General features: G+C 42.8%; 1 protein-coding gene across 5 annotated transcripts in view; it reads left to right on the forward strand.

Annotated features, from left to right (window-relative positions):
• Positions 1-16,166, forward strand: part of PARG (poly(ADP-ribose) glycohydrolase) — a 98,928-nt gene extending 82,762 nt beyond the window's left edge. For all 5 annotated transcript variants that reach the window (XM_083146367.1, XM_083146368.1, XM_083146370.1 and 2 more), the window contains 4 exons: positions 94-202; positions 11,374-11,479; positions 15,114-15,242; positions 15,348-16,166. In XM_083146367.1, coding sequence (XP_083002493.1) covers positions 94-202; positions 11,374-11,479; positions 15,114-15,242; positions 15,348-15,454 — 451 coding nt within the window. In that variant the 3' untranslated portion in view covers positions 15,455-16,166. The remainder of the gene's footprint in view (positions 1-93; positions 203-11,373; positions 11,480-15,113; positions 15,243-15,347) is intronic.
• Positions 16,167-17,559: the final 1,393 nt, after the last annotated feature.

Genomic DNA, 17,559 nt, shown 5'->3' on the forward strand with positions numbered 1-17,559 from the left:
CATTGATCTCTGCATCAAGCCCAGTGTTCGCTTATGCTCAGAAATGCTGCTTTTAAACTGTGACCTAGCCAATGTTTCCCTCTTATCTTACAGAGACCATTGGCAAAGACGGACTACGGAAATTGTTGCAATTGATGCCGTTAACTTCCGAACATATGCGCACCAATTTACCCCAGACATGATAAAAAGGGATCTAAATAAGGCAGGAAACTTTTTTTTTTTTCTTTATGTGTTAATGCTTTTTTTGTGTCTAGCAATCAAAAAACACTTTTGGGTGTATTCAGTGCGTCCGGCGAGGGGGATAAACAGTGGGGATCGCCAAAAACTATCCCCCGGCCGCTCACCATATTCAACTTTCCGGGGGAATCCTCGCTGTCGGAGGACGGCGAGAATTCCACCAAACAGTGACGCTCACGACTAATGCAGGGAGTCCACAGCATTTAGCCGTGAGCCTCGCTGTTTCAGCAGCCGCATACGCCGATTCCCCCTCGCTCCAAAAACCTAGCGAGGGTGAAACGGCGTGTGAAGGGGGGGCAGTTGAATACTGACCCCGCGAGCTGTGACAGCGAACAGGTAGCACTGCTTCCTGTCACAGCTCGCACTAATCATTGAATACTGCCCAAATCTTCACACTAATGATCTTTAGCCATTTAACCCCTTCCCGACATTTGACGTATATATACGTCATGGCCGGGAAGTACTTCCCGACACATGACGTATATATACGTCATGACTTCTAACTGTCACTGCGTCTAGAGACGCAGTGACAGAGGGACGATGTCTGCTGTCCCTGACAGCAGACATGTCCCTGCATGCCCGGGGGGGCTGCGATGCCGCCCCCCCGTCGGCGATCGCTGTGATTGGCTGTTCAGTGTGAACAGCCATTCACAGCGTTTTCTGTGTCACCGGCGAATAACGTTCGCCGGTGACACAGGGATCGGAGGTGATTGGTGCTGTAAAGTACAGCACCAATCACCGCGGGGTGTAAGGGTGACACTGGTGTCACCCCACCTCACCCGCCCGCCCCCAAAGGCCGTGATTGGTTCGTCGGACCGACGGACCAATCACAGCCATGGAGGGGGGTTTAAACTAACGGTGACTGCACTGCAGACGCCATTCCGGTCTGGAATTGCGTGCAGTGCGGTCACCGTACCCAGCTGCCGTGATATACTGACCAGAACCCCTCTAAATACTTACCTGATCACTGCCTGGATCTTGCTTATTCTTGTGACATCCTGTGACATCCTGTGCTGTGTTGTGCGAGTTATTAGATAGAGAGAGAGAGAGATAGAGAGAGATAGAGAGGCCTAGTGACAGAGAGTGCTATATTTTGTGCTGCTGCAGTGTGATAGAGCGAGAGATAGAGAGAGAGAGAGAGATAGAGAGAGAGAGATAGAGAGAGATAGAGAGATAGTGACAGATTGTGCTATATATTTTTTATATAACTGTCTGCTGCCCCCCCTTTTGTGCTGATCAGTATAAATTAACTGATCAGCAACTTTTTGGGGGCGCAGGTTTTTTTTTTAGATATAAATACCTGTCAGTGCTGCTGCTGCAGTGTCATGGAGTGAGAGATAGAGAGAGATAGTGACAGAGAGTGATAGAGACTGCTATATTTTGTGTCTGCTGCCCCCCTTTTGTGCACCCCCAGCAACTTTTTGGGGGTGCAGGGGTTATTTTTCATATATATAACTGTCAGTGCTGCTGCTGCAGTGTCATAGAGTGATAGATAGAGAGAGATAGTGACAGAGAGTGATAGAGAGTGCTAAATTTTGTGTCAGCTGCCCCCGCCTTTTGTGCTGATCACTATATCTGAGGTGATCAGCAACTTTTTGGGGGTGCAGAGGTTTTTTTTTTTATATATATACCTGCCAGTTGCACTGTCAGTTGCACCAAAGGTTGTGAACCTGCTGCCCCTCACTGGTAATCAGTGTCGCATCACTGATCACCTTTTTTTTTTTTGTGGGTGCTGTGGGGTCTTTTTTTAATTTTTTTTTTACACACACTGTGATTTTGTGGGTGTCCTGTGGCCACTGTGCGCTGATCAGTGACGTACATCACTGATCATCTTTTTCGGCACAGGGTTGATCTATTTTTTTTTTTTTTTTTGATCAAATTCCTGTTGCCTTTGAGCGCTGTTCAGTGACGGACGTTACTGACCAACATCTGTGCTCAATTTTTGGCGCAGGACCTTTTTTTTTTTTACCCCTTCAATTTTTTTTTTTTTAACCCCTTCAATTTTTTTTTTTGTATAAAGTATTTTTTTTTTTTTCTGCACTACATACACACTACACACTACGTACCCCCCGGGTTGAAATAAAGTTTGTACCCCCCCCTACACTATACACGTGTTGAAACATTTCACTACCAGTAACACAAAAATAAAAATGGCATCCCAAATGTCATCCCAAATGTCATCCCAGTCATCCAGAAGAATGTATTCAGCGGAGGAGGCATATGCCATGCTTGCCTCTGACACAGCCAGTGATGCAAGCGGGGAATTTGAAGGATTCGTCTTAAGCTCCTCTTCCTCCTCTGGTGATGAGGGACCCCCTCAAAGACGCCCCCGTAGAGCAGCTGAGACCCACCCCCCAATAATTGATCTCGTATGGACCCCACCACCAGACAATTTTGAGCCCCAGGTTCCTGAGTTTTTGGCCATGCCAGGAATCCAATTTGATTCCACAGGTCTCAGAGAAATTGACTTTTTCAAATTATTTTTCTCTGATGATTTTATAAATTTAATGGTGGACCAAACTAATTTATATGCCCAGCAGTTTATTGCTCAAAACCCCACGTCATCATTTGCTAGGTGGACCCCTGTAGATGCAGTAGAGATGATGACGTTTTGGGGTCTGGTGTTTCATATGGGCATAGTAAAAAAGCCAGAAATTAGGCAATATTGGAGTACAGATGTTCTGTACAGCACCCCATTTTACCGTATGGCCATGCCCCGGGCTCGATTTGAGACGATCCTTAAATTTTTGCATTACAACGATAATGCACAGTGCCCACCCAGAGATGATCCCACCTTTGACCGGCTATTCAAAGTCAGGCCGGTCATTGATCATTTCAGTGCCAAATTTGCAGAGATGTACATCCCAGATAAATTCATTTGCATAGACGAGTCCCTTATACATTTTAAAGGAAGGGTTAAATTCCGCCAGTACCTTCCCAGTAAGAGGGCAAGGTATGGCATAAAAATGTATAAGCTGTGTGAAAGCACCTCAGGGTACACCCACATGTTTAGGGTATATGAAGGGAAGGATTCAAGAATTGAACCGCCAGAATGCCCCCCCTCCCTCGTAGGTGTAAGTGGAAAAATTGTCTGGGATTTAGTGCACCCCTTCCTGGATAAAGGTTATCACCTCTATGTGGATAACTTTTACACTAGCATCCCCCTGTTTAAGGCCCTTGGTTCAAGAGGTACAGCAGCTTGCGGTACTGTGCGCAAGAACCAAAGAGGCCTCCCAAAAACGCACATTGCCCAAGTAATGAGAAGGGGTGAAAGCAGGGGAATATGCACCGAAAATATGTTGTTGGTCAAATATAAGGACAAGAGGGATGTCCTTATACTGACAACAATTCACGGAGACAGTACCACCTCCGTCCCTGTACGAGGTACCAGTACCCACACCTCAAAACCTAATTGTATCCTGGATTACAATAGGTACATGGGCGGAGTGGATCTTTCAGATCAGGTACTGAAGCCGTACAGTGCCCTGCGGAAAACAAAAATCTGGTACAAGAAGCTGGCCGTGTATATCATCCAGATGGCACTGTATAACGCTTACGTGCTATTCCGTTCTACCGGCCAGAGGGGGACATTTATGCACTTTCAAGAGGAAGTCATAAAGGGCCTAGTATTTGGGAACCAGCAGGCAGAGGGCCCCAGTACTTCTAGTACTGGCCCCCGTATTGTACCAGGGCAGCATTTTCCGAACGAAATCCCCTCCACTGCAAGAAAGGGCAGGACACAAAAAAGGTGCAAAGTTTGCTATAAGAAAGGAAACTATTTTCCACTGTGAAACTTGCCCCGACAAACCCGGCCTATGTATAAAGGAGTGTTTTAAAATATACCACACATCTATGGATTATTAGGTTCATCATTTCACCGTGCTTCGGGGGTCTTGCTAATGCCACATAGCACCCACCAACATTCCACCAGAATCTGAGCTGCAAAATCCAAAAATCACTCCTTCCCTTCTGAGTCCTGCCATGCACCCAACTGGTATTTTTTGGTCACATATGAGGCATTGCCATACTCGGGAGAAATTGGGGCACAGATTTTGGGGTGCTTTTTCTCCTTCATACCTTATGAAAAAGAAAAATTTTGAGCCAGAACTGCATTTTTGTGTAAAAAAATTTAATTTTTCATTTTCACTGCCCAGTTGTATCAAAATTGGTGAAACCCCTGGGGGTTTGAAATGTACACTATACCCCTAGATGAATTCCCTGAGGGGTGTAGTTTGCAAAATGGGGTCACTTGTGGGGGGGTTCCACTGTATTGGTGCTTGGGGGGTCTTGCTAATGCAACATAGCACCCACCAACATTCCACCAGAATCTGAGCTGCAAAATCCAAAAATCACTCCTTCCTTTCTGAGTCCTGCCATGCACCCAAATGGTATTTTTTGGTCACATGTGAGGCATTGCCGTACTCGGGAGAAATTGGGGCACAGATTTTGGGGTGCTTTGTCTCCTTCATCCCTTGTGAAAATGAAAAATTTTGAGCCAGAACTGCATTTTTGTGTAAAAATTTTAATTTTTCATTTTCACTGCCCAGTTGTACCACAATTGGTGAAACCCCTGGGGGTTTGAAATGTACACTATACCCCTAGATGAATTCCCTGAGGGGTGTAGTTTGCAAAATGGGGTCACTTGTGGGGGGGTTCCACTGTATTGGTGCTTGGGGGGTCTTGCTAATGCGACATAGCACCCACCAAAATTCCACCAGAATCTGAGCTGCAAAATCCAAAAATCACTCCTTCCCTTCTGAGTCCTGCCATGCACCCAAATGGTATTTTTTGGTCACATGTGAGGCATTGCCGTACTCGGGAGAAATTGGGGCACAGATTTTGGGGTGCTTTTTCTCCTTCTTACCTTCTGAAAATGAAAAATTTTGAGCCAGAACTGCATTTTTGTGTAAAAAAATGTAATTTTTCATTTTCACTGCCCAGTTGTATCAAAATTGGTGAAACCCCTGGGGGTTTGAAATATACACTATACCCCTAGATGAATTCCCTGAGGGGTGTAGTTTGCAAAATGGGGTCACTTGTGGGGGGGTTCCACTGTATTGGTGCTTTGGGGGTCTTGCTAATGCGACATAGCACCCACCAACATTCCACCACCAAAAATCACTCCTTCCCTTCTGAGTCCTGCCATGCACCCAACTGGTATTTTTTGGTCACATATGAGGCATTGCCATACTCGGGAGAAATTGGGGCACAGATTTTGGGGTGCTTTTTCTCCTTCATACCTTATGAAAATGAAAAATTTTGAGCCAGAACTGCATTTTTGTGTAAAAAAATGTAATTTTTCATTTTCACTGCCCAGTTGTATCAAAATTGGTGAAACCCCTGGGGGTTTGAAATGTACACTATACCCCTAGATGAATTCCCTGAGGGGTGTAGTTTGCAAAATGGGGTCACTTGTGGGGGGGTTCCTAACTTTTAGCATCTTATGGTGCCTAGAAACCTACATGGTGCCTAAAAAATAATCTCATAAAAAGGAGGCTCCAAAATCAAGTAGGTGCTCCTTCTATTATGAAGCCTGTGGTTTGGTCAACGTGCACACTAGGGCCACATATAGGATATTTATGAAAACAAAAGAATTGGGGGAATCAATTTTTAGTCACATTTCTCTAGTAAAATGTACTGTGTTCCTTAGAAAAATGTATTAAAATTGCAAATCTGCAAAAAAAATGAAATTTTGAAATTTCACCTACACTTTGTTTTAATTCCTGTGAAACACCTAAAGGGTTAACAAACTTCCAAAATGCTGTTTTGAATACTGTGAGGGGTGCAGTTTTTGAAATGGTATCATTTATGGGGGTGTCTCACATACAAGTCCCTCAAAGTCACATCAGAACTGAACTGGTCCCTAAAAAAATCAGTGTTTGAAATTTTCTTGAAAATTTGAGAATTTGCTATTCATATTGTAAGCCTCCTAGTGTCCAAAAAAATTAAAAGGAAGTTGAAATAATGATGGAAACATAAAGTAGACATATGGTCTATGTTAGTTATTAACTATTTTGAGTGGTATGATTATTTGTCTCACAAGCAGAAAATTTAACATTTTGCAAATTGCTAAATTTTCCATTTTTTTACGACATTTTGGTATTTTTCACAAAAAAACACAGACTGTATCGACCCAAATTTACCACTAATTTGAAGTACAATGTGTCACGAAAAAACAATCTCAAAATCACTGGGATAAGTAAAAGCAAAAAAAAGTTATCCCCACTTAAGTGATACATGTCAGATTTGAAAAAAAGGGCTCTGTCAGGAACGCAAAAACTGGCTCTGTCAGGAAGGGGTTAAAACTCGTTGTGTATGATAAATGGTGCTACAGTCATTCAGCTCCGATCATGTTTTTAAACAAAGAAATTAGCACACGTAAGGAGTTTAAATGGCTAAAACTTGTTGATAAATGGGCCCATAAATTCTCACTTTTTAGTAGGTTCTTAATTCTTCAAATGAATCATTTTTTTAATGAATTTTAATTTAAATCAATCTGCTTTATTTGAAATAAAAATGAATTCCATCGTTTCCTTTTGTGAAAGAATTTTGTTTCTTGTTATGTATAACAGCAATCCTATTTTTGAAGGATCTTCAGGTCCCCTTGATGAATGTCATTGATTATCCGGCAATGGCGGTTTTATGCTTAATGTTTAAGTTCAGGACTCGCTGTGCAGTACAGAAAGACCTTTAGAAAAGGCATTAGAAGGAGGTGTTAAGACCTTTACACCATGCAGCAATGATTTACCGTATATTAATCATATAAGCATCGTTGTGTATTTATTATACAGGGACTATAAGAAGTCCTTTTCTGATGTTACGGCTCTGTCTCCACACACATACATGATACCATATTTTGTCCCTAACTCCGTCATATCCAAACGTGTTAGCAGTATATAACTTGTTCATCTGGTTTGCAAGCAAACATGTAAGCAGTGCACAAAGCTTGAGGCAGCTGTACAGGTCTTTAGTTTTCTTCTATTATGAACTGTGCTGAACAAGTTTTGCCCACTAGACCTCTAGATTAGAATTATCACCCCCCTAAACATTTTTTATAGGGGTCGGCATACCTCTCGGCTGCCCTCTCATAAGCAGGGCATGGACCTGCATGAGATAACCTAGGTTAGTGATGGCTAATCTTGACACTCCAGCTGTTGTTGAACTACACATCCCAGCATGCCCTGCATCAGTTTTAGCATGGCCAAATAGTAAAACTGTAGCCGAGCATGCTGGGATGTGTAGTTCAACAACAGCTGGAGAGTGTCAAGGTTAGCTATCACTGCCCTAGGTCGATCCATTCATACCAACATGTAACACTGGTTTTCTCAGTGAGAGAGGGTTATTATGGCTGTTTTTCCAACTTGGAAAGTTGTTTTTCCAACTTGATAAACACAGCGTACTCTTACCCATCCTCCATAAATTCAGCTTTCTCTGCTGCCTATCCTTAGTATGACATAGCCTTCTCCCTCACACAGCACAGTAGTATTCTAGCTATCTTTTTTTACATGAACACCACAGATGACCTTACATTCCAGTTTCTCTGGCATTATGGGAGATGAACTATAACGTGCTGTAAAGTCCTATGTAAAACATTTCCATCCCATTTGTTTTACTGCTTCCTGGAGACCAGAATGATCTTTGCTTTATTCCGGGGACACATTCAGATAAAAGGGCTGCATTCAGTAAACATATTGTTCTTTATACTCCAGAAGTATCCTTGCAGCATTTCTATTACATTACTTTAGGTTGAAGTCTATTCTAAATTTGCTATTGTATGCAATGATTTTACCCACGTATTATGGGCCTTAATTATTACTTAAATAACTTGTAGGCTTGAAATATGGATTGCTGTCCCCAGGGCATTCCTCTGCGACCACGTTTATGCCGGTGTTGTAAAGACCCCTTTTAATCAGCCTTATAGCTGCGTTGTGTGCCGTGTGGAAACATTGATTTTCATTACTCCTTTCCGCTGGTAAAATATTAGTCCATGTAAAATGTAATCTAATCAGTCAGCAACTCCGCCTGAGAAGTACATATCCATTTCCCGGCTATTGCTTTGGTTAAGATGAGTTTTGTTTTGAGGTCTTGCGTGCCTTTAATAACTGCACATCAATCATCCAAACAATCAATCGTTCTTATAAGAAATGGCGGAAAACAAACTAGGTACCCAGCACCTTATCCATTTTAGGAATACGTGTGACAGCTTAATTGGTGTAGAAGTTGCTCTAACAGTGACTACATTTCAGGTCTGACCAGGAGAGCTCAGTCATCCTACCAGCTGCATCTGTACTTACAGTAGTCAGCACCAGGCTGCTTACAGACCAGGATGGGATAGAGTGTGGATGGATTGTCCTCAGCTCACACATTTTGCTTAAATGAACAATATTCTCTTCTATTCTATTGAGCCATTGCCTGAAAACAGCAGACTATTTTATTAATCTTAGAAAATCTTCTTAGTTCTTCTCAATGGGCGGATGTGTCGCTGTGTGTGGCAGATCCTACACATACCACAGCAATATTTCAGCTTTTATGTGACACACATTGGGGCTGATGCGGAGCTAACTGTGAATCGGGGGTAAATTCTCCCACATTACATGTACAGATCTAAAAGCGTATATTCACCAATCATACGCCTAGTATACGCAAGCCTGCAACCATATCACCCTTTTTGTGCACTTGTACCATCCCTTTCCTGCCTCTAATTACATGTCACCACAACTCTGCACAGCCCACATCCATCCGCATACATTCACTGCATCTTGCCAATGCCCATTTACAGCAAATGCACAGTGCAGGATACTTTTGCCAAATCGTCCTGCTTTTAATTACATCAGCGCCAATGTACTCACGCTGCATAAAACACTTTTACAATTATCGCTGCATTTGTAATTCGATGTCTTCATTAGATGTAATCAGTGAGAGGCCATCGGGAAGTCCGATAGTTTTAATATGGAATTCCAGTAAGTTGCTGGTGATCATCTCTGTGGAGGATAGTCCTAGCCATTGATGTCATTTATTGTTCTATTTATATGCCGCCACAAGGGTTCCGCAGCACCTAACAAAGTACTTAAATAAATGAGCAAAATGAGAAAATACTCAGTGCAAGACCATGCAGGATATGTACATGGTATGTAGAAGATTATCACTAGTCTTTAGATGACGGGGATTGTTAACGACCCATGGGAGTGTGCATTGTTAACATCATAGTGGGTACAGACCTGTCCTCAAGATCTACCTACGGTGCATGTTTTCCAGGCAACCTGTGGATCTATAGTAGGACTGAATGCAGCATGTATTAAAATGTGACAGTTAGTAATGACTACAGCTGTGCACCAGCCAGGTAACCTGGAAAACGTGGACCGTTGGTAGATCTCGAGGACCGGTTTGGCCACCCCTGCACTAGACAATATATGCATGATAATTTTGTTAACGATATTGGTATCTTAAATATCAGTAGCAAAAATGACATAGTGTGCACACAGCTTTTAGCTCCTGAGTCCAAGTCAGAAGTAGCAGTGTCTGCCTCTACTTCTATTACATTTGTGTCTGCTAATGCCACTACATAGCCCTACATACATCCATGTGTATGGCCAGACACCCACTTCCTGCAGCCGTAGTTTATCAAATATCAATTGGTGCTTCTTCAAACGCACCGTCGGTTGCATCATCAAAGCCCCATACGCACTAGCCTAACCGCAGCTGCCCTGGCCAATATAGATAACTATATGGCTGTGTGGCCAGTATTGTGCGTACACACTGATCGATATCTGCTACCGGCATCGTTCAGTGACGTCACCATATCTGCTGAACATGCAGGGCATTTCACTATATAGCCAAATTGACCTGCATATTCTATAGACATCAATCCTTGTTAATGACATGCAGGAACATGCATCAATAAGGATTTTGGGCCTGATGCACTAAGCTTCAAAAGTGATTAAATGGATAGTGATAAACAGCCAGCCAATCAGCTCCTGCCTGACATTTTTCAAACACAGTCTGTGACATGGCAGGTAGGAGCTGATTGGCTGGCTGCTTATCACTCTCCATTTTATCACTTTTGAAGCTTAGTGCATCTGACCCATTGAGTGTACACCCTAGAAGATACTGTATAGTAAACAATATCATCCAGAAAGCCCTTTCTGAGCGATATCTTTCACTATATGCTCCTGTGTATATGGGGCCTAACTGTAGTCGCAAGTGAGACCACCTCATATGAGACCACTTCATCATTTCTGAACATGACAAGTGAGGTGCCTGCTTCACTCCCATAAGATGCAACATCTCCATGCATCTGATTAGCCCCCACCCCCCTCATACTTACTAGTCACCACGTACAGTGCGATTCGGTATGCTTGCGCAGCATGAATCACACATGCATAGATTAAAAAACCTATTTAAATCAGGCACTTAATCTGAACTTACTATAAAGAGCAGTTGTATTTAAAATGCTTGGACGGCTTTTTTTTTTTTTTTTTCTTCAAAACACAGGACCAGTGAATACATAGATAACAGGCCCCTTCTGGTTTACTACTGTAACTGCATTATAATTGCCTAGTAATTCATTAAGGGGGATATTCAATCTCCGGCGAGCACCTCCCATCGGGGAGATGCCCGCCGGGCCCTATTCAATGCTGTCTTCCCCGACAGCATTGAGCCAGGGTATCTCGGCAGAACGAGCCCGACATCACTAGCTGTCGGGCTCGTTCTGCCGAGAACAGCTGGGAAGTGACGAGCTGCCGGCTGCAGCTCGCCTCTTGCCGGCCGCAACTCGCGGCCACGCCCCCTTTTCGCTCCCCAGCAGGCGGGACATTGAATCCTGCCTGCGTGTTCTCGGTCGAGCTGACCGAGAACGGGACTGGGTCACGGCGGTCGAGGAAGCTCGACTGCTGTGACCCTGACATTGAATACCCCCCTAAATGTCAGAATTGTATGAAATATTTTTGCTGGAATCCTCAATGTTTTCATACCAGCATACCAGTCCTACTGTCACTGTATCTGTTAACCACTTAGTACGTCAGTCTAGTAGTATGGCACAATGGAAAACATCGGAATAACTTTGATTGTTTCTAGTTTTTTGTGCTGTCAAAAAAATAACACAACTCTGTAATAATTGTGTTTTATTTCTTCCATTAGGCCTACTGTGGATTTTTCCGCGAAGGAATCCAGCCAGAGAAGCTGTCAGCCGTTGCAACGGGCAACTGGGGTTGTGGTGCTTTCGGGGGAGATCCTAGGTTAAAAGGTGAGTAATAAACAAAGTGAAACAATCAAATTGTTAAATTTTACAATATAAAAGTCAGTTTCTCGTAAAGAAACATATCTAATTATTGTCCAGTGTATATGCTTGATGTTGCAGACGATACACACACACACACACACACACTTGTTGTCAGCTACATCCTCCATTGGTCCAGGGCCGACAGGAGATATCACTACCCCCCCAACCCCATCGTCACTTGTTATGCCCCAATCTCACTGGGGTAATCACTTCATTTAATGTGTCCCCATGTCCCTGTGTCCTATGGCAAAACTGAAAATATCCCACTGAGAAGATTTGCGGGATAGCAGTAGAGAAATGCATTGTATATAGATCAGCTTGACTATAATATATTTTTCCCAATAAGTAATTTAGGTTTAGTCAGTCCGCTGGAAGATTGAGCGGAACACAGTTAGCGTAGTCAGTCAGCTGGTAGATTGAGCGGTGCGCAGGTAGTGTAGTCAGTCAGCTGTTTGGTTCCGTAAGAGGCAGACGTATATAATACAGTCATGGAGAAGCTGACCATCTTCAATCTGCCTCAGACTGAGGAGGAGGCGGTGTTTTTTTTGCAGGGCCACAATGTCCTACCCGAGACCCAGACCTGCCCCAATGGGCACCCAATGAGGCTCAGTATTAGGAGCGTATGTGGCGCTGCCATATCCGCAGCTGTGCCAAAAAGGTTCAGGTTACCTCAATAGGACAAGTCCCTAACACTACTCTGAGACAGGTCCAGGGCATGGGACCGTCCAGGCCAGCCCAGCAGAACCACCCCATGGCATCACATTGGTGTGAAATGAAAGTGATAGTAAAAGGGATAAGGGAAATCATATGTGATAAGACTTACCTAAGTAAGAGGTAATAATAAAGGTGAAGGATGCTACATATATACTAAACAAACTAAAGGGGTGATGGAAAGTGTACGATATGATGCCATGGAGCAGCCCAGCAACAGCAGCCCAAAGAGCCCTGCGCCCCAAACACAGTCCCACAGACTAAAGGAGCCCATACATGCTCCGTTCTGCTCCGTCCGTTTTGTACTCTGAGATGCGCGCTCCCGCGCATCTCATCGTACAGTACAAAAAGCATGTGCTGCACATACTTTTTGTACTAGCTTTACATTGTATCGCATCGCATGCACAAGGCATGTGATGCGATACGATGTGTACTTCAAAAGTACCAAACGGATGACCAGAACGGAGCGTGTATGGGCTCCTTTACACTCAGCATGTATGTATAGTAGGACTTACCCTCATAGTGCCAAGCTGAGTGTGCTGTCTTGAGTGTAGGACTGGAGGAAGACGCTGGGCGCAGAAGACCCCTTCCTGCACATCTTGCACGCATTGACCCTGCTCCCCCAGACAGACAAAGTTGACACTGCAGAGCCAGAGGCAACAGTGTCGACTTCAGCTGCTGCATTGTCTTCAACTGCTGATTATGGCGCTGCAGTTTCTGAATAACGACTTCTTTCTAAAAAAAAAATTCTTATTTTTTTTTTTTTTTTTATTGTATTGTTGTTTAATCATTTTTTCTTCATCTTCTTTATTAATCACAAAAAAAAAAGTTACCAGTTAACACATGTTGTCATTACTGTCTCAGGTTTATGATATGGCAGGTGTGAATGTGTTCCTGAAACAACCCAACTATCCACGCCAGCCCGAAGCGTGTCGAGGGGACGCGGTACTCATCCTGCCAACCTTTTTATATCCACATCAGCGTGGATTTGATTTGATATAGTGTGGCGAGGGTAGCGAGCCACCAAGCCCGAATCGTGGCGAGTGCACGCGGATAACTTAACGTGTATTCCGCGTCCGCTCGCCACGCTTCGGGCTCGGCGAAACTAACATCAACTCCACGCTTCTGGCTGGCGTGGATAGAGGAATAAACACGGTCGGCAGCTGTTACGTGAAGTGTTAGAAACAAATGGGTGGCAACTGCGCTGAGTTAGTAGTATGAATGGCCGCTGCAGGTTTCATCCAGGGTATACTATATAATACCCTAAAACAATGGTATACAAAGAGGGGTTGTTGGTTTAATCTGCGCTGGCCCTAACTGCTTAATACAAGTGGATATAAATCAGGTTGCTGACACAATTTGTTAAAAAGAAGAAATTACTTTATTTTAAAATGTGTTTAGTATATAATACACTTATAAAAAAGATCCTTATATAAAAATGAAAATTAGTCATAGGTGTTCTAATACCAGTATACTGACAGACAGGACTTGCACACATATAACCTATCAATGCTTTTCTTCTTTGCAAGTGTCCAAAAAAGCAAGGAAAAAGTCACTGGGTATTGAACAGGTTAATCCATATGGAATACAGTCTCTAGCGGTATTCTGAAAAAGAACAATCAAGTGTTTTAAACTGGGAGTTTACCTACCAGTGGGGGAGTATTACCAGACACCGGTGGTTGGTTAGCCAAGCGTGGCGAGCGCATGCGGATAACTTCACATGTATTCCACGTCTGCTCGCCACGCCTTGGCCTAAAAGGTAGGATTCCCCGAAAAAAGCCATTGCTGAATAAAAAGCAGTGGCAGAAACGAATACAGTGGGCAAAAGAACACATTGCATGGACAGAAGGTCAGTGGAAACAAGTGATATGGAGTGATGAAACTAAGATATCGATATTTGGTAATGATGGGAGAAAATATGTGAGACGTCGCATCGGGGAAGAGGTACATCCAGATTGCATTCAAGCGACAACAAATAATCCTGCAAGTGTTATGATCTGGGCATGTATGACAGCAGATGCTGTAGGCCGCCTTCATGTCATAGATGGCACACTGAACAGCAGAAAGTACATTGACACCATCCTACAACCAAAACTTCTACCTTCTATTGGGGATTTTTTTCCAGATAATGCCCCATTCATTTTCCAGCAGGATTCAGCCCCCTGCCACACTGCACGGATATGTGAACAGTGGTTCACAGAGAATGACATACATGTGCTGGGATGGCCAGGAAACAGCCCAGACCTGAACCCCATAGAAAATTTGTGGTTCAGTTTGAAAAAACTGGTACACCTGAGGCGTCCATCCAATAAAAGAGAATTCATTGAGGCTATAATTGTCTCATGGCACCACATAATAAAGAAGGAAGAGCTCCAGACATTGGTTGGCTCAATGCCACGTTGCTGTGCTGCTGTCATGAAAAATAAAGGATACCCAACAAAATACTGATATGACAGTGACATCATAAGCACACAGGGATTTTCACCCTAAGTGTTGTTTTCACTGCATAACTTCCCTTGTAATGCAAATAGTTGACCTCTGTTTATTGTATTAAATTCAGCATTAAATTTCCTTTCATTTGATATATGAATCATTGCACTGCATGAAGTGTAACAGTTTTTATATGCATTCAAAGTTGAATGTCCGCAATTTTGGCCACCAGTGTACCTATTTCCAAGTGAAACTTATTGCAGGTACATTGGTGAATTGGGTAACCAATAGCAGTTTTACAGCTTCCCTCATTTTCCAAATACACGTTTCCAAATACACGTTGCAAACAGATAATTAGATAGTGTGTTACAGCACCAGTTACAGACATTTCCTAGAATGTGTTTGAGAGTCTGATTAGAGTATCATCCACAGAGTAATTCATTTTATACCTTTGCAGCCTTAATACAGCTTCTGGCAGCTGCAGAATCTGGACGAGATGTTGTGTATTTCACCTTTGGGGACAAGGAGTTAATGTATGACGTCTACAAAATGCACACGTTCCTTAAGGATAAGGACAAATCAGTTGGTGAGTACCTCCTGATCTATGTATGCCTATTCTGTGTTCTGCACTAAGCATCTGCATATACCACACGTGTAATGTAACCCAAATCTATCTTTATTTTGATTTCAGGTGACATTTACAAGTTGCTGTTGAGTTATTATAATGATGTATGCAAGAAATCTTCCTCTACAAAACCAGAAACAAAACTGTATAACTTTATATACAACAATTCCTGAAGCTTTCTGGCTAAAGACTTTTGTAGCATTTAAGGAAGAAACATATCACTTTACTGTACCCCCCACAGTAACTGCTAAGAGTGACACATGGACTAGCCTATCCAGTGTATATACCAGTGCATTTGAGTCTTCTGTGCTTTTCAAAATGTTATCCTTTTTTTAAGGTTGTGTTTCTATTTGATTTTTAAGAAGTATTACGCTTTTCTGGAATATTTTTTTTTCCATTGATTTTTTCTTATTTCAGAGTTCATAATTATTTTATTAGATTAATTACAGGGACAAAAGCATAACTGTGCCACACCAACCACTGATTGTCCATAATGTGTGTGTTTGGGGATGCTGCCACTGTATAATCCAATCTAGAATCCAGAAGTGGCTCAATACCAGGGTTTAGAAACCAGAGAGGTCACCAAGCTGTGACTGGTACCATTGCTGACCATATTTAGACAGTATCTAGCAGGTCATCATTGGGAGATGTCATTCAGTAGAAGCAGCTGTGCCTATAGTTTCTCATCCCTGTGTACAGTCTTGCCAATGGATATAGCGGCAGTGCTCTGCAACATACATGACTTACCTTTGCAATGCAAGCAGTTATAGCACCCACTTGGCATGCGTACGACCTGCTGCTGAGTGTATGAATATTTAGGGTGCAGAATGTGACGGTTCTAAATAATTTGCCTTGATCAATAATTAAACTTCTGTATAGTAATAACAGTGTGTGACTTATTTTTGAGGGGATAGGGGTCTTGCCAACACCCTTTTCTTTGTTCTTTGCAGTTTATCATGTAATTAGGAATAGCCTTTCACAGAGTTTGATATAGATATAGATATATAGATATATATAGATATATATATATATATATATATATATATATATATATATATATATTTATTGCATACCAAAAGCAAGACTATAAAGGTCCATACACACTGGACGACTATGCCCAGGGTGTATGGACAGCGATGATCGCACTCATCGCTGGGGGAAATTGGATAAATATGCATAGCCTATGGAATGAAACTTCATTAGAGATTCGCCTAATCTACACCTAGTCCCTTCACACAAACGAGTCTGCAAGTAGTAGATTTGTCATTTAAAACTCAGACACTATTGGGCACTAGCAGATACCTGGTACTATAGCAGTATGGAGAATGTGCTAAGCTTATATCTTTACAGAACAGTACTTAATTGTAATGTATTATGTCAAAGCAATATTAACCTGTTGTGATATGCAGCAGTGTTACCTGTACATATGTACAGTATGTGACCTGTGTATGGTTCTTTAATTTGTTTGGTATTTTTTTATACCACTTCAAGAACAAAAACAAAATAAAAAATTCCTGTTATTTCCATCCGGGTCGGAGTCCAAGTTCTGACTCTCCTTTCACACAGCATATTTAACCCAGGTTATTTCTGGTTTGATCCCTTCCACGCAGAACCCTGGTCAACCCTTAAATATACAGAGAATCATAAGAAATTGACAGTTTTTTTGGGCACACAGAGATGAGGTCATAAATAGTGTGTGGTGACTGCTCACTGTCACCACCCATGGCTAAAGAGTACCTACTGGGTAGCGTTTATTTACAATCAATAGGAGGTAGGTCCACCTTTTGCAGAAATAACAGCAGCTACTCGCTGTGGTAAACTTTCCACAAGTTCGTGTAGCACACATATAGTGGGATATTGTGCCATTCCTCCTGCAGTACAGTCACCAACTGTGGTAGTGTAGAAGGGTGAGGCGATCACGACCTGCGCTCAAGTTCGTCCCACAGATGTTCTATGGGGTTCAAATCAGGGCTTTGCGCAGGCCACGCTAGCCGGATGACGCGATTTTCATCATACCACTCCATTGTAGCCCTCGAAACATGACATGTCACATTGTCGTCCTGGAACACACAATTGTCGTTCCTATAGAAACGCCACAACGTACGTAACATGGAGTTATCCAGAATATCTCGGTAAGTCACCAATGTCATGTTCCCATGCACCTGTATGAGTGGGCTCACACCATGCCAGCAGAAACAACCCCAGAACATGATTCCTCCACCCCCAAATTTTACTGTTGGTACTACACATTCGGGTGACAGGCGTTCTCCAGGCAATC

Source organism: Crinia signifera, chromosome 6 (assembly GCF_055691185.1).
Source record: "Crinia signifera chromosome 6, ASM5569118v1, whole genome shotgun sequence".
In the NCBI taxonomy this organism is placed as follows: Eukaryota; Metazoa; Chordata; class Amphibia; order Anura; family Myobatrachidae; genus Crinia; species Crinia signifera.